The following is a 17,991-nucleotide window of genomic DNA, read 5'->3' as shown; positions in this document are numbered from 1 at the left end:
CATGGGGAGTCCGCTAAACCGGGTCCCCAAGAAGGAATGGAAGTCTAAAAGGGTTAAGCTGAAGGTTGCCGGCAGGAGAAGCACAAGTAGTTTGACCAAGTTGTTAGAAAGTTGGATTGAACCTGTGGCTCGGAGCTGGCAGAGAAAGTTGCGATGGGAGCTGAAGAGCAGGAAGTGTCTGAGGCCATTAAAGTATTGCCAATGGGAGGACACAGACTCCGGCCTGGGGAGGTGTCCGGATGAACCAGTGACAAAATCAGGTGAAAGGAAAATGAGGTGTCAGGAGTTCGGACTAAGAGAGCTTAATCATAAGAGTGGCCTGGGCATCAAGTAAAATCCCACTTGTCTTCTAGGTATAATAGACCTGTCTGTGGACAGCTCTTGAGTGTCTCTTCCCAACAGCCTTCCTACCTAATCCCCATGATGAAATCATTCTGTGGTTGGAGGGTTTGGTTCCCCTGCTTTCTCAGAGATGAGTCCTGATTGGTCAAAAGTAATCCGGGGGCCTTGTTTCTCCGGGGGATTTGTTTACGTAATTTAGGACTCAGCCAATCAGCATCCTGTGGGGGGTATGGCGCTCTTGCACAGGATTGTTTTATTCCGTCAAACACCAGCCTTCTCTGATCACAGGACCTCCTCCAGGCCTGCAGGAGGAAGCACAAGAGTCCTGTCACCTCCGGCAACTGTCCTATGTCCTTGAGGGAAGCCAGGTAGGCTCGGAAATTCACTGTGAAACTGACACGGAATTTAGAAGTGGGCATTCTTGGAAGACTGGCTTGTGCCCTTTTTTGCTATGTAAGTTAATATATCCCTTTATTCCAGTTTCAATTTAATTTACTGTTACTTATAAATGAAAAAAGTCCTAAATAATATTTCTATTCTTGGGCTTTCATAAGAATCCAAGAGAATAGTCAACTTCAGTGTAGTCAGAATGGAATTATTTAAGAAGTTTATTATTTATTTATTTATTTATTTATTTATTTATTTTTGCAGTACTGGGGATGCAATCCAGGGGCATTCTACCTTCGAGCTACACCCCCAGCCCTATTTTTGTATTCTATATTTTGAAACAGGGCCTCACTAACTTGCAGAGGGCCTAAGTAGCTGATGCTGGCTGTGAACCCGGATCCTCCTATCTCAGCCTCCCAAATGCTGGGATTACAAGCGTGTGCCACCAGGCTGGATTTAAGAAGTTTATTTACTATCTCATCACTGAGATTACCGTAGTCTTGGTGCATTGTAGATACTTTGGGGTTTTTATGTGCTGATTGCTTAATTCAACAACTGTTTATTGTTAATATTAAGCATTCACTATATCTAAGGCACTGTGTACACCTGAGACCGTTTTAAAATAAAGAATAAAAAATAGGACTGGGGGTGTACCTCAGAGGTAGGATGCCCCTGGGTTCCATACTCAGTACCAAAAAAGAAAAAGAAAAAAAAAAAGCTATAATCAAGAAATCAAACGAAGAAAAAAGAGGAACACCAAATTCAGAATTTGAGGTTGTTGGAGAGGAGAAAAGGAGGAATGACCAGTTGTCATCAACGATCTTTAAGAAGGAGTTGCCAACTTCTGTTTTGTGCCATGGGCCTCTTTGGTGGTGATGTGAACGCAAGCAACTGGTTTTCAGAGTAATGTCTTCTAAATGAATAAACTACTTTGAATTACAAAAAAAGTTTCCAAATGCATAAACTGCTTTGAATTACAAAAAAGTATCAAAATTGGTATCATATATTTAACAAAAAGTTGGTGATTTAGTTATAATCTTTATATTTATTAACTCATTAAAGAAAGAAGAAGTACTGGATGATGTGGTTCATGTTTATAATTCTAGTACCTGGGAGGTTGAGACAGGAAGATTGTAGGTTTACAGCCAGACTCAACAACTTAGTGAGGTCCTCTGCAACTTATCAAGACTGTTTAAAAATAAAAAATAAGGCCAGGTATGGTGGTGCATGCTCGTAATCCCCGTGCTTGGGAGGCGGAGACAGGAGGATCACGCAGGTTCGATATATAGTAGGTCTGGGAGTGTAGCCCAGAGGTAGAAGGGTTCTATCCCCAGTACCACCAAAAAATAAAAATAAAAAATAAAATAAATAAAATGGGCTGGAAGTGTAGCTCAGAGGCAGAATGTACCTGGTACCACATCCGCGGTACCACAAAAAAGAGAAGGAAGGAGGAGCATGAGGGAGGAAGAAGAGGAGGAAGAGGAAAAAAGCTAACAATGGGCATAGCATAACTTTAGGTGCTATTGAGTATAGATGTATCTGAGAAACCACAATGGACTATGACCATATCTATGCATTCTTTTTGTTGCAGGGGATAGGTTGGGGGGGGGGAGGTGTGTGGTGTGAAACAATCCCCCCACCACCACCAGACACACAGAGACAAACAGAAAAACCGTGGATTCTTGTCCTAAGCTAAGAATAAGTATTCATCGCTTGGACAGCTGCTGCAGATTTAAAGAAGTTTATTAAAAGGATAGAAATATAGAGATAGTCACAGCCCTGTGCCGGAGCAGACACAGGGGGGCAATTCGAACGAAAATGCCAACAAACTCCAGTTTCATGAATTTTTATCCTGTCTAAGTCCAGCAGGTCCCTTTGATTTTTGGAGATCATGTTACACCTTATCGCCCGCCCCAGCTCTGCTTCTGTTATCTTTCCAGCCGAATTTATGGCCTAAAGGGGGAGACATCTCTGTCTCCAAACACAGGCCCAGATTTATGGCCTGAGAGGGAGGCATCTCTGTCTCCAGACACAGGCTTTTACCTTTCGTCTTCTCCCCCAAAATGTGTTAAATTGTTCTTAGGAATGCAAGGACATGTTAGCTTAACCCTGGCTTTCTTAGTAAAGAAGACATATTTCAAGATTGGACATCTTTCCCAGTATTGACACATTAATACATTTTTAAACTCTCTTCCCAATACCAGTACACTTTTAGTTACAGAATCACAGATATTGCCAGCACTGGTACTCATGTGGTCTGTGGCCTCATTCAGAATAGAAGGACATGCTGAATTTTATTTAGAAGTTTTACTTCATTATAGTCTTCTGGCCCAGACTTCTTTGCCAAGTTAAAAACACAAAAACAAAAACAGAAACCCTTGTGAAAGGAGACTTTTTAAACTAAATTGTGACAGACAGGAGTTACGTAGGCGGTGAAATGGAAATGAATTCTGACATATGGAACAGCATGTGCAAAGGCTTGGTTGGAGGCCTGAGCAAGGAGAAGGAGCTATTAACAGATTGCTTCGATTAGAACAAAGAGTGGATTTGGCAATGTAGAAAGAGAAACTGGAAAGACTGGCAAAATATTTGGGATATGGGCTGATTGCCCATTATAGTACAGCAGTTCAATGGGATGCTGCTTTCCCTGTGTTAGAGATCCTTTACAGTCCCCCATCGCTCGGCATATGTGGCTGAAGTTGTCTACCGTTGCTCTTCGTCATCTAGCTCCAGCTTTCCTTTTTAAGTCTTATTTACCACCATTTATCCTGTCACCTACTCTGCTCCAATGATTCTCAAATATGCTGTAGTTTTCCATCTCCTTCTCTTTATCTCTACATATTAGCTGAGTGATCTCTTCCAGTCCTTCATTGGCTTCATCTGTAAAGTAGAGACAATGAGCACCTCAGTCATGAAAATTAAATAATTCTTGCAGTGTGCTTGGAATAATGCTTACTACATGGAAAGCGCTTGCTCGCTTGCGCCCCCCCCCCTCTCTATCTCGTGGATTGGAAGTACTGGGGACTGAACCCAGGGGCATTCTACCTCTGAGCTACATTCCTGCCTTGTTTTATTTTGAAACAGAGTCTCGCTAAGTTGTGGAGGGACTGACTAATGTGGCTGAGGCTGCCATGAACCTGTGATCCTCCTGCCTCAGCCTCCCAAGTACTGGGATTACAAGCATGTACCACCATGTCCGGCTCCACATGGTAGTATCTTAATAAATGATATCTATTATAATTATTGCTGTTACCAATAATGCAGTTTTCCCCTTGCCCAACTGGCTAATTCATATACATTGTTTAAAACCCAATTAAGAAGCCGGGTGTGGTGGTGCACGCTTGTAATCTCAGCGCTTGGTAGACTGAGACAAGAGGATTGCACAGGTTCGAAGCCAGCCTCAGCTACCTAGTGAGGCTCTCAGCAACTAAGTGAGACCCTGTTTCCAAATAAAGTATAAAATAGGTCTGGATGTATAGCTTGGAGATAGAAAAGCCTCTAGGTTCCACTCCCAGTAACACCAAAAAATAAAAACAAAAATAAAATAAAACCCAATTAAGACAGTTGCCTCTTCCAGAAAGATATCCTGATCAGATCTGGTTTGTTTCTTCCAGATAGAATTAATAACTTTCTCTTCTATATTATATCAGAAGTTTAATTTTTGATAATGTATTATAATCTCTTATCTCTTTTTTCAATGAATAGTAAATTTATCAGGGTTCATATGCAGAACTTTTTATATGTGAGATGTACCCTCCTCTTTCTCCTCTTTCTTCTCTTCCTCCTCCTCCTCCTCCTGGGAACACTTTACCTCCAAGTTGCACACCCAGCCCTTTTATTTATTTATTTATTTTTTTAAACAGGATCTCAATTTCTGAAGGTCTCACTCAGTTGCCGAAGCTGGGCTCAAACCTGAGGTCTTCCTATCTCAGCCTCCCAAGTGCTGAGATTACAGGTGTGCCTCCATGCCTGGCCTGCTCTTTTTGGGGGGAGTGGAGACTGGAGCCTGAGCCCAGGGGTACTCTACTTCTGAACTACACTCCCAGCCCTTTCACTTTTTATTTTGAAACAGGGTCTCACTAGGTTGCTGTGGGTCTTCCTAAGTTGCTGAAGCTGGCCTCAAATCTATGATCCTCCTTTCTCAGCCTCTCCAGTACTGGGATTGCAAGTGTGTGTCACTGTATCCAACTCCACCCTCATATTTCTATGAGGGTGCCTCTATTACACTCCAAGGCTTTACATATAAAGATTAAAGCAGGGTATGGTGGTGCACACCTGTAATTCTAGTACTGGGTTGGCTGAGATGGGAGGATCACAGGTTTGAGGGCCAGCTCAGTAACAACAAAATCCTGTTTAAAACAAAAACAAGCTGGGCTGGTGACACATAATTGTAATATCAGCGTTTGGGAGGCTGAGACAGGAGGATCATGGTTCACAGACAGTCTCAGCTACTTAGTGAGGCCCTTTGCAATTCAGAGAGACCGTTTCAAAGTAAAGAATAAAAAATAGGGCTGGGGGTGTCGCTTGGAGGTAAAATGTCCCTGAGTTCCATCCCCAGTACGGAAACCCCCCCCACACACACACACAGTCAGTGAGTCAGTCAGGGGGTATAGCTTAGAGGTAGTAGGACTATAGGTTTAATCCTCAGTACCCCCGCTGCCCAAATAAAGGCTGAATATTATTTTTTATGTCTTTAGTGTTTTGATTTTACCGGAAGGAGACTTCAGAGTTTTCATATTCATTCAAGGGTGGTAGCCATTAACAACAAATCATGTGTGTGTGTGTGTGTGTGTGTGTGTGTGTGTGTGTGTGTGTTACTGGAATTGAATTCCAGGAGCATCCAAGCTATACCTCCAGCCCTTTTTCTATTTTTCTATTTTTGTTTTGAAACAGGGTCTAAATAGGTTGTTGAGAGTATCATTGTGTTGCTGAGTCTGGTCTAGTACCTGCAATTCTGCTATCTCAGCCTCCCAAATGCAGGTGTGGGCCACCATGCCCAGCATAAGGAACTTTTAAATTTGGGATCCAATGATAATATTTTACAGATATAATGGTAGAATATTCAGTGGGAAGGTATCATCAAAGTTCCTTAAGAAAGAGTTCTTAAGGACCTCCTTAAGTTCCTTCTTTTTTGTGGTACTGGGGATTGAGCCCAGGGGCATTCTACCTCTAAGCTACAACCTCAATACTATTTTTCAAAATATTTTTGCCAGGCATAGTGTCACACGCCTGTAATCCCTGCGCTTGGGAGGCAGAGACAGGAGGATAGTGCTGGTTCAAACTCGCTGGCTTAAGAGACCCTGTTCCCAAATAAAAATGTAAAAAGTAGGTCTGGGAGTGTAGCCCAGAGGTAGAAGGGTTTCCAGGAACCACAGTGCCACCAAAAAAGAAAAAGGGTTTTTTTTGAAACAGGGTCTTGCTAGGTTGATGAGAGTCTCACTACTTGCTAAGGCTGTCCTCAAACCTGCCATCCTCCTATCTCAGCCTCCTGAGTACTGGGATTACAGGTGTGTCACCATGCCTGGCTTTTTAAAGAAAATATTAATAGATTTTGATAATAAGAGCTGGCTACTCTTTCTGTGTGAAGCCTTTTAAATGTTCTTATTTTATTTTATTATTTTGTGGGTCTGGGGATGGACCTAGAGGCATTCGACCTCCGAGCTACACCCACTGCCCATTTTTTTTTATTCTTTATTTTTGAAACAGGGTCTCACTGAGTTGCAGATGGCCTCACTAAGTAGCTGAGGCTGTCCGTGAACCACGATCCTCCAGTCTCAGCTTCTCAAATGTTGGGACTACAAGTGTGCGCCACCATGCCTGGCATGTTCATGTGTTCAAGGTTCAATAATTGTCTACATTGATCCTTTATAATTTCTCACTCTATACATTCTTCTTTGGGGAACTCGACCACTTCTGATACATCTATTGCTGTATAATGATAACTTCTGAATCTGGCCTAAACTCAATTTTTTATCTCTTAAGGTTCACTCTGAATTTCTAAAATATTTTCTAACTTCCTCTGCAACAAGAACCTTCAACTCAATGTGCCAAGATTAAACTCATTTTTCAAAATCTCTTAAACCTTTTCCATCTTCATTCCTACTATCTTGGTTCATGCTTTCATCATCTCTTACCTGAATGACACGTGTCTTTAAAAATTAATTTATTATTTCCCATTAGTTAAAAGTAATACTTTCTCTTTGTAGGAAGGAATTTTAAAAAAATCTAGGGAAAATGATTTAGCAATCTCATTTCCCAAAGATAATCATTGTTCACTATATATAGTCAGACTTTTCATGGTTTATGAAGTTATCCCCTTGCAAACTATTCTTTAGTCATACTTTTTTAAAGTATGAGTGACTTTTCTAAAAAGGCAGATCTTTCATGGTATCTCTCTGTTTAAAAATTTTAGAACACTATCCATTCTTTTGTAGGATAAAGTCTAAACTTTTAAGACGGCATACAAAGGTCTGTATGATCTGGCCTTTCCTATCTCTCTTACCCTAAAGGGAGACTTGATTGTGCTACATTCTAGCACTGAGATACTGAGCAAGTTTCCAACTGCTAAGTGAAGATAATCATGATTATTAGAAGGATATAACAACATATAAAATGCCAAGTGTATTAGCTGGCTTAGAGTTAACAATAAATACTAGCTATTGTGGAAGAACTAAATGTTAAGTGTCTATATGTGTTCAACCTCCTTTTGCTTTCTCAAGTCAGGAGGAGCCTTTGAGATGTTGACTGGGTGATGACTGAACATAGGTGCCTCCCTGAGCCAGGCCTGGTAGAGCAGACGGGAGGATGGCAGGCTGGAGAACAGCCGAGGCAACTTAGCGAGATTCCAGCAACATTGCAAGAACCTATTTCAGAACAAATCAAAACAAAAATTTAAAAAGGCTCACACACACACACACACACACACACACACACACACACACACACACACACACAGAGCCAATCTGCCACACACACCAGAAAAGAAATAGAAAAGGAAGAAAGACTTTGATTTGAATAGATTGAGTAGGTTGAAGGTGAAACCTCAGTGACAGGGGAGATTCAAGAGAGGTCCGCGGAGTTTCTCTCTCTCTTCCTCTTTTATTCTCCCCCCGACCCCCTTCCCATGCTAGGGATGAGCCCAGGACCTCATGTGCATTAGGAAAGCTCTACTCTACTAGTGAACGACATCCACAGCCCTCTGTGTTTACCCAGGGGTGGAGGGTATGGGGGTAGTTATAAAGTTTAAGATGAGATTTTAGAGAAGCAGCTAACAGAGTAAATGGGACTTTGGAGAACTAGATAGAGATCTTAGAATGTTTTTTTTTTTAGTAGCCACCCCCGCCTGCGATGTCCGGCTGACCTAGTTACATTATGGTCATTACGTTTATCTTTTTTTTTTTTTTTTTTTGGCAGTACTGGCATTGGAACCCAGGGGCATTCTACCTCCGAGCTTTGCCCTAATCCTGTTTTTTTTTTTATTCTTTATTTTTAAAATTTTTTTATTTTTATTTTTTTGTGGTATTGGGGGTGGATCTCAGAGGCTTTCTACCTCCGGGCTATACTCCCAGACCTATTTTCTATTTTATTTGAAAACAGGGTCTCACTAAGTTGCTGAGAGCCTCACTAAGTAGCTGAGGCTGGCTTTGAATCTGTGTGATCCTCCTGTCTCAGCCTCCCAAGTGCGGGGATTACAGGCGTGCGCCATCATGCCCGGCGCTTATTCTTTATTTTGAAACAGGGCCTCACTGAATTGCAAAGGGCCTCACTAAGTAGCTGAGGCTGTCCGCGAACCCGGTTCCTCCTGTCTCAGTTTTCGAAGTGCTGGGATTACAAGCATGTGCCACCACGCCCAGCATTTATCTTTTGTTGAGAATGTGACACTGGGTTGAGCTTGGGCATGAATCAGTATAGTGATATTGTACTCACACAATCATTTGACATCCCTGAACTACATACTTTAATTCTGACACTTGCCCCCAGTTCATCTAACAAATATGTGGTTGGCCTTCCCTTGCCATGCTAAACAGCCCATCACTTCCCAAGGTCAGCCCTTAAATGCTTCTAAGATGACTTTTCCTAACACCCCCAGCACTAAACTTCGCCCCTCCCGTGTTTTGTGTGTGCAACCCTGTTTCAGGTCTGTGTTCCATTCGCGGCACTGTTAAATATTATACTTTTTTTGGGGGGGGGGTCTGTTCTTTCCTCCTCCTCTCTAGCGCTTTGTGTTGTCAGGAGTGGCGTTTCATAAATCTGGTAGCACGGGGTATGACACGATCTAGGTGCTTGTTACATGTTGATTGAATGAGTGTCCCGTGCCATCCCGGTGACATCACATCCTGGGTGCAGCGGCGCCATCCTGCACTGGGCGGGGGGCTCCGAGGTCCGAGGGTCTGAGTCGTGGTGTTGAGCGTGCATCGCCCATCTCCAACGCGGGCTCCGGCTGCCGGCCGCCCACGAGAAGCGCCGCCAGCGGGGAAGCTGGGTCTGAGGCTTCCAGGTCCCGACTCCGGCCGAGGGCGGAAACGCGCGCCGGGGAGGGAGGGAGGGAGCGAGGCGGGCGGCCTGGGAGCCGAACGGCGCGGGGCGGGGCGCGCGCTCACTCTCGCGGTGTTTCCGCTCCCGTCATTCCCCGGGGAGCTCTCGCGAGAGAAGCAGAGAGAAGATGGCGGTGCCCTGTTTTTCGGTGTGAAGCAGTGGCGGCGCCTGCGGTGACTTGGGGCGGCGGGGACCGGCATCCCGGTGCCGCGGGCATCTGAGCTTTAGCTCCCCCCAGCGAGCGGGCGCGGGCCCTCGGAGCCTAGGCGGGAGCCGGCCCTCCTTGCCGGAGATGCGCTCGTCCCGGGCTCGGGAGCGCTCCGGGAGTTCATGCTGCGCCCGAGGCTCTCGGCCGCCGCTCTAGACGCCCGGTGCCGCCGAAGCGCCCGCGCCGTCGCCCGCGGTGAGCCTCCCGGAGCCAGCCCCGGCCCCTGGCGGCGGCGATGACCGGGGAGAAGATCCGCTCACTGCGGAGAGACCACAAGCCCAGCAAAGAAGAGGGGGACCTGCTGGAGCCCGGGGATGAGGAAGCGGCGGCTGCTCTCGCCGGCACCTTCACCGGGGGCAGGATCGGCACCGGCGGCAGCGGCAAGGGCGGCAAAGGCTGTCATAAGATCTTCAGTAACCATCACCACCGGCTGCAGCTGAAGGCGGCGCCCGCCTCCTCCACCCCCTCCGGCGCCCCGGCCTTGCCGCTGCACAATTCCGTGACCACCACCTCGCAGTCCCCGGCTCTTCTGGCCAGCACCAGCCCCGTCGCTGTCGTCGCAGATGGAAGCAGCTGCCCCGCACACTATCCCGTGCACGAGTGCGTCTTCAAGGGGGATGTGAGGAGACTCTCCTCTCTCATCCGCACGCACAATATCGGGCAGAAAGATAATCACGGTGAGGAGTGCGAGCCCCTCTCCACCTTTCCTTCCCCGAGCCTGGGGTGTGCACCCCCAGGCCTTTGGAATGCTAGGCTCCTTCCCAGCCGACGCTTCTTTCCTCTCTTTTGCTCATCCTTTGGACCAGAATGTCCGTAAATTATGACCGATTCCGTAGTAACTGCCAGTGGTTAGGATTTTCTTTCCTGTGGGAGCAAAAAGAATCTTTCCTCCTTGCCATCAGGTTGTCTGGGTTTTGTTTTGTTTTGCTTTTGGTTGTTTGCTCTCATGAAACTTAGAACGATCTGATTTCTGACAGCCACACAGAAGAAATTTGTTGATTCCTAGAACAATTTAAAGTGACTTCTCAGTAGCTATTTAGTTTATTTGCTTGCCTGGTTCATTCAAATATAAATATATATATAATTTGCCAATAATAATGTCTCGTCTAGACTGTGACTAAAAAGTAGTATTGTGGTTTTTCATAGTAACTTCATAGCCTATATGAATATGAAAAGGTGTAGTGTATATGTTATTGAAGGTCCGTCTTTCTATTTTTGGCCATATCTTGTCAACTGATTATTTTTCCTGTTTCTTCTAAAGAATAATAGGATTGAGTTGACTTTTAAGCAACATTAAGTTTATTTTTTTCTTGGTGTGGAGTTTGAACCCAGAACCATGGGCAACTGCAACAATAAATGTGTTAATGAAATCTAACAAAATCTGATACTGTTTTCAACCACTTTTGAGGGTGGGGGATACTGGGAATGGAACCCAGGGGGCATTCTACCTAGGAGCTATAACTCTTGCCCTATTTTTTATTATTTATTTTGAAACAGGGTCACAGTAAGTTGCAGAGGGCCTCACCAGGGAGCTGAGGCTGGCCAAGAACCTGCGATCCTCCTGTCTCAGCCTCCCAAGTACTGGGATTACAAGCGTGCACGGCTCTGTTTTCAACTTTTTTTTTTTTTTTTTTTTTTTTTTTTGCTGTACGAAGGATGGAACCCAGGGGCATTCCACCTTCAAGCTACATCCCCAGCCCTAGTTTTTAGTCTTTTTATTTTTGAAACAGGGTCTCACTGAGTTGCGAAGGGCCTCACTAAATAGCTGAGGGTGTTCTGCTGGTATTAAAAGCACACACCACCACACCCGGCCTGTTTTCAACTTTTAATAGGCTGTTTTAAACTGAATAGTTAGCAAATATTTTTGATAGTTGTTTTTAACATAATTATTGTGTACGTTTAGTTAGAATACACTCAGCTGTATGCTCAAAGTGATATTAATGAAATGTCAATTAATGAAATACTTGCCTTTAGGGTAAACTCCCTTAGTTCCGTTGGACTCTTAACCTTCTTACCAAAGTTAGTATAAAATTGAAATTAAAAACGTAGATAAATGCCGCTCATGGTAATACACACCTGTAATCTCAGTTCTTAGGAAGCGGAGACAGGATTGCAGGTTCTAGGCCAGCCTCAGCATCTTAGCAAGAACCTTGTTTCAATAAAAAATATAAAATAGAGTTGGGGGTGTAGCTTAGAGTTTTAACACCCCTGGGTTCATTCCCCAGACCAAAAAAAGAAAAGAAAAAGTAAATAAGTTTTTTATTGATTGTATAGTTTCTCCAACAAATGCTTTTGCCTTCTAAATTTCCATTATAATTGTAATAATATTTCCACCAATCCTTTAAGTCAAATCTCTATAAAAGTGTCTTAAAGCTACTCCCAGTTTTTCATTCATTCCCTACATTTATTTCATCATGTTGGAATTGTAACTAGCATTGTGTTATTTGCTGGTGAGAATTCAGTTATTTTGGGAAATAGTTATTAAATGGTTGTAGCTCCAATTTATTAGTCATTTGTTAGGAAGTTCTTAAGATTTGGTCTGCATAAATTCAGTTATTTTGGGAAATAGTTATTAAATGGTTGTAGCTCCAATTTATTAGTCATTTGTTAGGAAGTTTTTAAGATTTGGTCTGCATAGGAGCTATATGTTTTATCTTCTGGCCACTGCCTTTAAATTTAATTACATTACCTTGAAATATCTCTGAAAACATCTAAAAGGTTCTTATTGAAAGTTAATTCCCTTTAAAAGAAGAGATAGCCGGGCATGGTGGAGCATGATTGTAATCCCCGCACTTGGGAGGCTGAGACAGGAAGATAGCACAGGTTTGAAGCTAGCCTCGCTGGTTTAAGAGACCCTGTTTCCAAATAAAAATATAAAATAGGTCTGGGAGTGTAACCCAGAGGTAGAAGGGTTTCCAGGAACCCCAGTACCACCATAAATAAATAAATAAATAAATAAATAAATAAATAAATAAATAAATAAATAAGTAAATAAATAAATAAATATCACTGAAGGTATTGAGTTTACTTTGTTGGATTTTTGGGTTTCCATCTTCTTTAATCCAACATTTAGGAATACATTTGTTAAAGTTCAAATTCTGTTCAAAGTAGTTAGAATCCAGTAATTAGAATCCTGTATACTCCTAAACTCCTTCCTGGTATGGTGGCGCATGCCTGTAATCATAGTACTTGGGAGATTGAGACAGAAGGATCTCAGATTTGAAGACAGCCGCAGCAACTTAGCAAGGCCCTACTCAACTTCATGAGACCCTGTTTCAAAATAAAAAATAAAATAGGACTGGGAATGTAGTTTGGAGGTAGAATGCTCCTGGGTTCAATCCCTAGTACTACAACAAAACAAAATACCTCTTGTCTTGAAATTTATTTTTTAAATGAAATGTTTATACTTTGTTAAGCTCACCTTTATATTGTTATTTCTGATTAATGTAACTATAGCAATTCACAAATCTGTGAGAAGTGTAATTGTGCCTCCCTTCTCAGTATAAATTCTCATCACGAAAAATAGCTTCCATTTAATATTCTGCTTCTTGAGTCTTTTTTCTCTTGTAATTTCATAATTTTTCTGTTATATCACATTATTCCTTGTACTCTTTATACTTTACTAATTAAAATGTCTTATTTAGATTTTAAGGATATTTTTCTTTGCAAATTGTACAAGGTAACTTATAAATTGTCCAACCAAAAATAAGCTTTGGATTGCTATAACATGGTAGGTACACAGCAGAATCAGATACTCATACAGGCGCATAGCAGAGCCACACAATTATGTATCACATAATTTTATATTCTCTATAGAGGTACTTCCATAACAGAATGATGACAATGATGACGATTATCCTTATTATATATACAATTTATTGATCATGTTAGTGTTATGCTAAATGTTTACAGACATTGTCAAATTTAATCCTTACAACAGTACTGAAAGCAGATAGCCATTTTAAAGATGAGAAAAGGGAAGCCTAGAGAAGCAAGGAAACTTTGCTAAAGTTATATACTTAGTGTAAATTAGAAAGCTAGAAATGAAGCTGATAGCTAGGGGTCCTAACCCATGATCAACCTCGTTGTAAACATTTCTGATAGTGACCTATTATATTGCAAGGAAATTAATTCTTATAGTGTGTGTGTGTGTGTGTTTGTGTGTGTGTGTGTGTGTATGTGTGTTTTGGTGGTACTTGGTATTGAACCCAGGGCATTCTACTTCTGAGCTACACCCCCAGCCATATTTTATTTTTATTTTGAACAGGGTCTCACTAGGTTGATGACCTTCTCACTACTTGGTGAGGCTGTCCTGGGACCTGTGAACCTCCCGTCTCAGCCTCCCAAGTACTGGGATTAGTCATGAACCACCATACCTGGCAATGTGTATTGATTCATACAGTGATATATATATATGAAACAGTGTCTTGCTAGGTTGATGAGAGTGTCACTGCTTGCTGAGGCTGTCCTTTAATCTGCATTCCTTCTGTTTCAGCTTCCCAAGTACTGGGATTACAGGCCTGTGCCACCACAGCTGCCTATAAAGTGTTTTAAAATGGTCCCTGAAACATAGTGAATAGTATGTAAGTGTTAAAAAATGAAAATTTTAATTTTGGGGGCTGGTGGTGGTACTGGGGGTTGAACCTAGGGGTGTTCCACCTCTGAGCTATACCCCCAAACCGGTTTTATTTTTTATCTTGAAACAGGTTTTTTTTTTTTTTGGGGGGGGTCGTACTGGGGTTCCTGGAAGCCCTTCTATCTCCGGGCTACACTCCCAGACCTATTTTTACATTTTTATTTGGAAACAGGGTCTCCTAAACCAGCGCGCGCGGCTGGCTTCGAACCTGCGCGATCCTCCTGTCTCTGCCTCCCAAGCGCGGGGATTACAAGCGTGCGCCACCACGCCCGGCCTTGAAACAGGGTTTTGCCAAGTTGCCAAGGCCCTTTGCTAAGTTACTGAGGTTGGCTTCGAGCCTGTAATCTTTGTTTCATTTTTCCCAAGTGCTGGGATTACGGGTGTGTACCACCACTCCTGACATTCCCAGCTTTCAATCATTTTTTTTTAGTGCAACTCTAGTTTGTTAATTCTGAGAATGGTGTCCAGAACTAACCTTGATACTAGAACTATAGTAGTTCTCTAATAAAAAACTACAAGGAGCCAGGTAGGGTGGTGCACACCTCTAATCCTAGTACTTGAGAGGCTGAGACAGGAGGATCCTAGAGAGACCCTGTGTCAAAATTTAAAAGTAAAAATAGGGTTGGGCTGTAGCTCAGAGGTAGAACGCCCCTGGATTCCATCTCTAGCGTGCGCGCGCACGCACGCGCGCGCACACACACACACACACACACACACACACACACACTTATTCCAAAGTAAGACATACTTCCTTAAGCTTAATATGATGAGTGTGTGTGTGTGTGGGGGGGGTTTAGTCTTGTAACTTTCAGCTGAAGACCTTGCTAAATGCTATTGATTAACTTTTTGAGTTTTCACTGATCTCTGATTTCATAAACTTTTTTGGTGTGAGTTCCTTTTCCTCTGTGGTCAAACGTTGGTTGAGTAGAAATTGCTTTTTTTAGCCATCAGTTATTTTTAGAAATACCATATTCTGGATTGAAACATAACTTGAAATATAAGTTGAATACAGTGACTACTATAACATACTATATATATTGTGTTCTAATACACCAAAAGATTGTTATTTTTGACCTCCTTAATAACAGTTTTTAAGGGGTGGAAAAATTAATGCTATATTAAAAGTACATAAAATGATTAAACATTGTATCTTTTGTTATATAACCTTTTTCTTTAGTAAAAAACTAAAGACTGAGTCTAAGGCATTTTTCATACTGAATAGAAAGATTTTTCTTTTTTCATTTTTTGGTACTGAAATTAACCCAGGGATATTCTACCTCTGAGCCACCCCAGCCCAATTTTATTTTTATTTTGAAACAGAGTCTCCCTAGGTTGATGAGAATCTTACTACTTGCTGAGGCTGTCCTCAAACCTGCGATCCTCCTGTCTCAACCTCCCAGGTACTAGGATTATGGCCTTATACTACCATGCCCAGTTCTAGTGTAAAGATTTTTCTGAGCGGGCATGGTGGCGCACGCTTGTAATCCCCGCGCTTGGGAGGCAGAGACAGAAGGATGGTGCAGGTTCGAAGCCAGCCGCGCGCGCTGGCTTAGGAGACCCTGTTTCCAAATAAAAATGTAAAAATAGGTCTGGAAGTGTAGCCCGGAGGTAGAAGGGCTTCCAGGAACCCCAGTACCACCAAAATAAATAAATAAATAAATAAATAAATAAATAAATAAATAAAAGATTTTTCTGAATGGCTTTTGTAATTGTTTGACAAAGTATCATAGGGATAAGCCCTCTCCCTCCACGCCCTTTTTTTGTGGTACTGGGGATTGAACTCAGGAGCATTCTACCTCTGAGCTCTACCCTTAGCCCAATTTTTTATTCTTTATTTTGAAACAGGGTCTAAGTTGTGGAGGGCCTCACAAGTTGCTGAGGCTGGCCACGAACCACCGATCCTCCTGTCTTAGCCTCCCAAGTGATGGGATTACAGTTGTGCCCCACCACAAACCACTATTTAATTGTGAATAATGAAGATTTTACTCACCCCTTCAGAATTGATAATGAATATGAAACATATAAAGACTTTGGCTTTGACTGTACTTCCTTTTGTCAAACTTGTAATTTTTATTCCTTTGAGTTAAACATCCTTAAAAAGTTAAGTAGCATCTGTTGGATGCTAGTCAAAACCTTTAAGTGGTGAAAGTCCTGGGTATATAAATTGCTCAAACCAGCCTTTCCTAGGTATGAAAAATTTCTGCTCTAATATGAGAGATGTAGCAATTCTGCTGCCTTCCTCCCACCCCCTTTGTGGTACTGGAGATTGGAACCCAGGGGCCTTCTACCTCCAGGCTATAGCCCCAGACCTATTTTATATTTTCTTTGGAAACAGGGTCTCACTAAGTTGCTGAGAACCTCACTAAGTAGCTGAGGCTGGCTTCGAACCTGTGCGATCCTCCTGTCTCAGCCTCCCAAGCGCGGGGATTAAAGGGTGCGCCACCACACTTGTCTTACACTGCTTTTAATTACATTGTCTGGCATGTGACAAGCCATCTTGTCACATGCCAGAACCACATATGTGGTTCTACATTTAACTTTCAGTTTTTACTACATTTAACTTTTATTTTTTACTAAGTTGTAACATCTTGAAGGTATTTTAATGATTAGACATTACAAAAGTAAATTAAATTTCAATTGAGACTATTCCTGATTATACAGGTAATCAATGACATGACAGTGAATAGGAAATCAGTTTTAGAGCCTGACTGAAATATGTAAAATGAGCACAGAAAAAAAGGTATTTTTTTTCTTACTCTTTGAAGATTATAAGTGGTGTTAGTTATCAGGCTGTGTGATGTCTTGCTGCATGGTTTAAATTCTCTGTTATAGCGCTTGTTACTCTTGTTGAAACTCTAATTACCTGCAAAACTAGAGTGCCATCTTTATTTAGAATCAGATCTGAGTTTGAGACCCTGCTTTTCTATAAACTGACCTTTTTTTTATTTTGCTATTTAATTTTAACCTTTGAAATAAGTATATAAAATATCTACCTCCTAGGGCATTATAATCTCTAATGGGAGAATGGACTTGAAAATATTTCAACTTTGAAGGCTCATCAGTTGTAATATTGATAATATTAGTGTTTTGTTCTCACCCACCCTTCAACAGAGGTGCTCTTGGTTTTAAGGTTTAGACAAGGCTTTAATTGCAGTTTAATCTGAATGCTTAAATTCATACTATCTGTCAGCCTACCAAAGGGTTAGGATTATCTGACTCCTGTCTCACTTTTAGTCTACTATTGGTGTAGCTTCAATTCAGTGCAGTTGTGCTCTTGGCTGCAGATATGTGGCCAGCATTTAACACAGGCTCTTTTCTCAGTATTATACTGAATTCTATAAAGCTACCTGTACAGCGTTGTGTATTCTCTTATGCATGTATAGCCTTTAGTTAGTTCATAGAGAATTAGGAAGCCTGATTTGTTCTAGAGTGAATTTTTTTTCTTTGTCTTTGGTTTTTGTTTTTGCTATAGTAGAGATTGAGCCCAGGGACATTCAATCTCTGAGCTACACCCCAAGCCCTATTTTTTATTTTTTATTTTGAAACAGGGTCTCACCAAGTTGTGGAGGGCCTCCCAAGTACTAGGATTACAAGGATATGCCACCATGCCAGGCTGAATTATTATTATTATTATTTTTTGAGAGTTAAACAGATTCTGACACCTACCTTTCTTTCTTTCTTTCTTTCTTTCTTTCTTTCTTTCTTTCTTTCTTTCTTTCTTTCTTTCGTGGTACTGTGGTTCCTGGAACCCCTTCTACCTCTGGGCTACACTCCCAGACCCATTTTTATATTTTTATTTGGAAACAGGGTCTCTTAAGCCAGCACCGCTGGGTTCGAACCTGCACAATCCTCCTGTCTCCACCTCCCAAGCGTGGGGATTACA

At 42.1% G+C, this 17,991-nt stretch overlaps 1 protein-coding gene across 1 annotated transcript in view; it reads left to right on the top strand.

Moving 5' to 3' along the window:
- Positions 1–9,707: 9,707 nt before the first annotated feature.
- Positions 9,708–17,991, top strand: part of ANKRD13C (ankyrin repeat domain 13C) — a gene marked incomplete at both ends in the record, with an annotated part of 93,729 nt that continues 85,445 nt past the window's right edge. The window contains one exon of the mRNA XM_080692107.1: positions 9,708–10,149. Coding sequence (XP_080548233.1) covers positions 9,708–10,149 — 442 coding nt within the window. The remainder of the gene's footprint in view (positions 10,150–17,991) is intronic.

Source organism: Muscardinus avellanarius, assembly GCF_963383645.1.
Source record: "Muscardinus avellanarius genome assembly, chromosome: 3".
Taxonomy (NCBI): Eukaryota; Metazoa; Chordata; class Mammalia; order Rodentia; family Gliridae; genus Muscardinus; species Muscardinus avellanarius.
The sequence above is the reverse complement of the archived record's forward strand: the minus strand, read 5'-3'. Positions and strand labels throughout refer to the sequence as shown.